We start from the raw sequence: 6,360 nt of genomic DNA on the forward strand, positions 1-6,360 counted from the left end.
TGCTTCTTAAAAAAACTAGGGGCAATGAATAAAAATGTGCTTCCCCTAAATGTACTGCAGGCCTGGGGTATGCAAACATGGAATCCGGTATTTCTGAGATTTGCAAAGTGAGAGAGTAACTAGATGTTATCTGTCTGCGACTTTTCCTCCCTCTTCATCCCCCTCCAAGGCAAACTCTGGCATCCAAACACACATGACAAACACAGGTTGAAACAAATTCAGGAACACACATTTGAACTGTCTTAAGAAAAAGATGGGATCCGAATCTCGCCCAGAAAGGCATTTCAAGGGAAAAGAAATCATACAGATTTGAAATTTGCAAAAGTGGGAAGGCTTTGTTTTCAAGAGGAAAGGATGGTGACAATTGGTTTAAATTCTCCAAACAGTTTGGGGGAGAGCAGCAAGTAACCATTCTGAGGCTTACTCCCGCCCCCCTTTTTTGAGACGGGGAACGAGTTATAACAGAATGCTGTTAAGCGATTGCTGCTGGCAGGGTAGTCGTCCAAGCGCCACGTACTTATTATTTCCTTTAACCGGGGATGCTAGCCCATGTTTTTCAGTGCGGACTCCTACATTTGTTATGTAAGCTCAAATTTGGCGCATAGTAGAGCTTCAAAAATGTTTCTGCAATGCCATTTGCAGATTTTAAAACGTATTCTGGCTGGGTGGGATATTGGGATGTGCGTGGGGTACCTTTTATAAAGAGGGGTCAAAAGAAAAAGAAATGGGATTCGGAGAGCTTCCTCTTTAAATAATCGACCTTAATTACGTCTTGGGCTTTTCAGTTTCGGCGTGATTATAACCCTTGAGGGATCGCCTAATAACAACTCTGCTGACTGCTCCTGTAATTAACTCCTAATTTATTTCAAACAGGAAAAAAAAAAAAAAAAAAGCCTCAGCCTCTTCTGGAGGAGCCAATTGGAGACGAGCGACTTTGGCGTCAGCGCCATACCCGGAGCGGATTGGCTGAGCCGAGTCTCCCACTTCCCCTTGGAGGAAAGGCTCTGCTCCCAGCGCGCCCCTCCCGTTCTCCCCCCCAAAAAGTTGGAGTCGCCGCAGCTGGGTTGCCAGCGGAGTCGCGCGCCGGGAGCTACGTAGGGCAGAGAAGTCATGGCTTCTCCGTCCCAAGGCAATGACCTGTTTTCATCCGATGAGGAGGGCCCGGCGATGGTGGCTGGGCCGGGCCCCGGGCCTGGGGGCGCGGAGGGGGCCGCGGAGGAGCGTCGCGTCAAGGTCTCTAGCCTACCCTTCAGCGTGGAGGCGCTCATGTCGGACAAGAAGCAGCCCAAGGAGGCGTCCCCGCTGCCGGCCGAAAGCGCCTCGGCCGCGGCCACCCTGCGGCCACTGCTGCTCCCCGGACACGGCGCCCGGGAAGCGCACAGCCCCGGGCCGCTGGTCAAGCCCTTCGAGACCGCTTCAGTTAAGTCGGAAAATTCAGAAGATGGAGCGGCGTGGATGCAGGAACCCGGCAGATATTCACCGCCGCCAAGTGAGTGCGCGCCGGGGCTGGGACAAGGGATACTGGAGGAAGCTGGGGGCGGGTATTCCTGGCTGCGGGTACCGAGAGCCTTTCTGCTTGCGCTGTACGCCCGGGAAAGCAAGCCTAGCAATTTGTGACCCCTGGATGCTCGGAGTTCAGCGGGTCGTCCGCATCCAAGACTCCCTTTGGGTAACGTCCGCGCTGTGCGTGTCCGAGATCCCTCGCTCTACGAAGTGTTCAATACCAGTGCGAACCCCAGCTGTGTTTACCCGGGTCACCATTCAGTTGTCTGTTCCTACAGCTCTCAGTCCTGCGCTCCGACCGCTTAGCTTCTTGCCTCACGATCCACCGGGGTCTCTGTCTAGGGAGCAGCGAGGAGGGATCCACATTCAGTGAGCCTTGGCCTGGGTGCCAGACTCAAGGCGGGCGCCTTGCCTCCTTTCAAAACTCAAATTCCTGCGAGGTGCACCCCCACTTTAAAGATGAATTAACTGGCCTTAGCCAGACATTGAGTAGAATTCACCTTCTTTCGCGGGTTCCGCGGGCGTACAAGCCGGATCCTACGAAGTGAGCGTGGCACCCAGACCCACGCCGGGAGATGTCTCCCCGTGGTTCTCTCCGCCAGCACCTTTTTGGCGAAGTTCTGAGTTTCGCCGGGAGCGGGCTGGGGCCAGACGCTCTCAGGGCTCTGCTGGGCTTATAGAAATAACTAACAGTATTTCACCAGGGCTTGAGAGTTTAAAAGTCCTATTCATTAGTTCATCAGATCCAGATCCTCGCTAGAGTCCCCAAGTGTGGGCAAAGGCTGGGACCTGTGGCCACTGTCTTTTCCAGATGTAAATGTTGAGGACTGCGCTTGCTTGTCCCAGGTCACCAACAACCAGAGAATTGGTTCCAAGCCCTGTTCTCCTCTGTTTGGTACCTTTAGGCCACCTTTTCTTTCTCTCTTGGGAAACACTGAAGTCCACACTTGCACCTCACAAGTGAGGCCTTGATTTCTCTTCTCCTTCAGGCATCTTTTTTCTGGGGCCCAGGTCCTTTTACTTTTCTCTCTTGGCCTTTAAGATTTCTCTACCCAGTCTCCCTCATCTCCCCTGACCCTTTCTCCATGTCCACCATTCAGCTGTCAAAACTCAAGATGCACAATATTGTGTGAACAAAACCAGGCCATACACCCAGGCGTCAGTATCCCCTGTGGCTGTCTCTCTCCGCCCTATTACAAACTCTGAAAGACTCTAAGGTCCAAAAGTTTAAGGACTCAGAGAATTCAAACTCTAGTTTTTGCAGTGCTTTACAGCACTTTTCACCATATTATCTGTTCGCCTGTTAGGGCAGGAGCCCCCTCTTGTTAACAGATGAAAATGTTCCAGAGTTCAGAGGAACTGGCAGTTTGGGCTTGATCTAAAAAAAAAAAAAAAAGCTCAGAAACATACCATGATTACCTACCAGGTCTGGGCAATTTTAAAATTTGGTACTGGAGACCCTACTGAGGTGGGAGATCACATTGCTTACCCATCACTGACTGTGAGAAAGGAAACTCAGAAACATGTAGAAACTTAATTTATTTGACAAGTATAGAGTCTTTGTAGATTCCTAGGCCTGGGGCAGTGCCCAGTGGGATACCAATGATATAGGCCTTAATGGAGTAGTGTCCAGAAGTCAGAAATCCCACATCCTTAGACCTGGAGGTCTGGGAGGAGTTTACCACTAGCCCTGTAAACCTGCCCTGCACTCTAGCTTCCCTGCTCTTGATAAGGTAACCTTGGGCCCTGCATGTGACCATTCCTTGAAAAGAACTATAGGATCTTAGAAAAGGTTTCATTTTAAAACATAAAGAAAAGGTTGCTTGTGCTTTAGGCCTAGAGGTGGTGGTGGGGGGAGCCCTGTGTTTGGAGCAGTGACTCCAGGGAGCGCTGCAGTAAGGACCCTGGGGCTGGTCTTGTTATTTGGAGGAAGTAGGATAAATGCTATTTTGCTTTGTATAATCGCATCCTTCCTCTGGCTGGTTTAAAATGGGGGGAGGGAGTTGTTAGAGAGATTGGGGAGTGGTGCCCTGGGAGGAAGCCTCCTAGCTTCATGGCTTTGAGACACATGTGATCCTTGGTGCCTGGAATTCATAATTCAAATACAACCTTGAAGGAGCAGCTGGAGTTACCCTGCCCAGGCACAGACTTGCTTCAAACTTCCAAGTAGAGTCAGCAGCCAGTGTATGTATACATTAGAAGCTTAGTATCTGAACAGTTACACCTGGGTCCTACAAGGAGCCAGGTCAAGTTTGGAAAGGGTGAGAATGCACCGGGGTCTCCACCAGTGTTGTTAAGTTGTAAATTAAGAAGTAGACGTTTTATCTGTCTGGCTTACTTAAGAATTAGCACATGCAAAAGCATAGATTTTTAGGGTCATTTCTTACCCAGCTCTCTCCCAGATTTCTTTTATTTGATTGATTACAGAACCTGCTACCTCTTTATTTTTCAGTAAGTGAAGTGATGGTTCATAATGTGACACCAGGACAAAGCCATCTCCTGCTAGAAATGGAGGCTCAGTTGGGACTTGTGCTGTGTCACCCTGAAGTATGCAGTGTAAACTCTTTCTTGGGCCACCAAAGTAACTAAACAAGAAATATGACATTCTCCGATGGATGAGTGCATTGGAGTTAATGCTGTGGCTACATTTGGAAAATTAGCATAGCTCATAAAAGCCAAGTGCAGAAAACTAATTGTTTAGCATTCAGTCGCCACAGCTCTACCCTCCTCCCCCCACCCTGGAGGAAAACAAGTTAGTTGATGCGGCAGATGGAACCAGGAGGATGCCCTGTCCTATGATTTGCTATAAGTGAATCCATTTTAAATATGGAGTCTGGAGGCTGTTGGTGTTCCTTTATTTTGCTTGTTATTCTCCACTTCTAAATTCTGTTGACAAACTAATCATTTACACATTCACCCTAAACCATGGAATGGTAGAAGAGATGACTAAAATGTCATCACATCACGTGCTCTCAGTTCAGAGGCAGCATAATTCCTCCTGACATTTACATTTATGGGGGAGCTAATTTTTCCCTTCGTCTTAGTAAAGTTTATGTTACAGAAGCACCCGGCCAAGAAACTTATCCCACATACAGATCTTTAAAATGATGTTCGGGTTTTATAATCTGTAGACTGGATAGAATGACAGCTGTGTGGTTGTTTACTGCATGGGACTGCCCCCAAGTCCAAAGATGGTATTAATTTACTACAGACCTTATCTGCATGATTATCCTTCATAAATATTCTGACACAATCCAGTTTTTTCTAGTTCAGAGAGGGGACCAAGGGAAACAGCTATCCAAATTGCTAAGACTCTTCATTTTCCTTCTCCTCTGTGATTATTTCAGCATCCCAGGATGGTGAGGATAATCCTAACCCCAGCCTCCCATTTCAGAGACAAGAGAAATTCAGCTCAGGAAAGACAGCTTTATTTTTCTCAGAGAACACTTGACTCCCTTAACTTGTGACTTATGCTCTGCTATCTCTAATGTTGTTTTTCATATCAAAAGTTCTGTTACATCATTAGATTCCCCACTTTTTGTGAAAAGACAACATCTTTAAACATAAAGCAACTTATTTGTTTAAATAGGATCCTTTCCCATTCCTGCCTTCCCCCAAACACATATGGTTTTGACTGGTGCTTTTTTTTTTTTTTTTGAAAGATAAAGCTATATCCGTGTGTCATTATATGTATACATATAAGTAACACCCCCTCCCTTTTTTTAAGCTAAGTGATTTCAGTTGAGAAGGAAGGCCTATGGACCAACCTGGAGAGGATACTCCTTTTGCTAATCTGTTTCCCTCTCTGTTCTCTAGGACATATGAGCCCTACTACCTGCACCCTGAGAAAACACAAGACCAATCGGAAGCCACGTACACCCTTTACCACGTCCCAGCTCCTTGCTCTGGAGCGCAAGTTCCGCCAGAAACAGTACCTCTCCATTGCAGAGCGCGCAGAGTTCTCCAGCTCTCTGAACCTCACAGAGACCCAGGTCAAAATCTGGTTTCAGAATCGACGGGCCAAGGCAAAAAGACTGCAGGAGGCGGAACTGGAGAAGCTGAAAATGGCTGCGAAACCAATGCTGCCCTCGGGCTTCAGTCTCCCTTTCCCCATCAGCTCGCCCCTGCAAGCAGCATCCATATACGGAGCATCCTACCCTTTCCATAGACCTGTGCTTCCCATCCCGCCCGTCGGACTCTATGCCACGCCAGTTGGATATGGCATGTACCACCTGTCCTAAGGAAGACCAGTTTCATAGACTCCATGATGGATGTTTGTTTCAAAGGGTTCCCTCTCCCTCTCCAAGAAGGCAGCACAAGCCAGTACTCCTGCTCTGCAAACCCTGCGTACATTGCCCTAAGCGGCTAGGTGGACAGGGCCACACAACATAGTTGAAATTTGTGCTTTAGGTGGAGGCACTGAGCCCTGTTTGCTTGGTGTAATCATCCAGATGTCCCCAACTCCTTTCACAAAGATTGGCTCTGATGGGTTTTATATATAAATATATGTAATAAAATATAATACATTTTTATACAGCAAATGTAAAAATTCAAATTATTTTGAAAAATGAAATTTATATATCTATATATACTTTTTTCTATATATCATCTCTGTTTAAGTCCATAATATTTTCTTAAAGGGGGAGACAAATTGTAAAATTTGTTAAACTTTGGCAATTTTGATAAGTATTAGACACTATTAATACTTTCAATATAGAAAGTATTAGATGTGGAGACATTCTTCAAGTGAAGGGGACACATCAAACTTTTGCATTGTTTTCTATTTTTTTTTTTTTTTTTTGCAGGTTTTGGCCAGGGGCTGGGTTTGAACCCATCATCTCCAGCATATGGGGCCAG

General features: G+C 46.9%; 1 protein-coding gene across 1 annotated transcript; it reads left to right on the top strand.

The window, feature by feature from the left end:
• Positions 1-996: 996 nt before the first annotated feature.
• On the top strand, positions 997-6,035 carry MSX2 (msh homeobox 2). The gene is made up of 2 exons (XM_053566633.1): positions 997-1,489; positions 5,320-6,035. Exons 1-2 carry the CDS (start codon positions 1,111-1,113, stop codon positions 5,742-5,744), a joined length of 804 nt encoding a protein of 267 aa, XP_053422608.1. The 5' UTR covers positions 997-1,110; the 3' UTR covers positions 5,745-6,035.
• The last annotated feature ends 325 nt before the right edge of the window (positions 6,036-6,360 follow it).

The sequence above is a fragment of the Nycticebus coucang genome, chromosome 17, assembly GCF_027406575.1.
Source record: "Nycticebus coucang isolate mNycCou1 chromosome 17, mNycCou1.pri, whole genome shotgun sequence".
Lineage (NCBI taxonomy): Eukaryota > Metazoa > Chordata > Mammalia > Primates > Lorisidae > Nycticebus > Nycticebus coucang.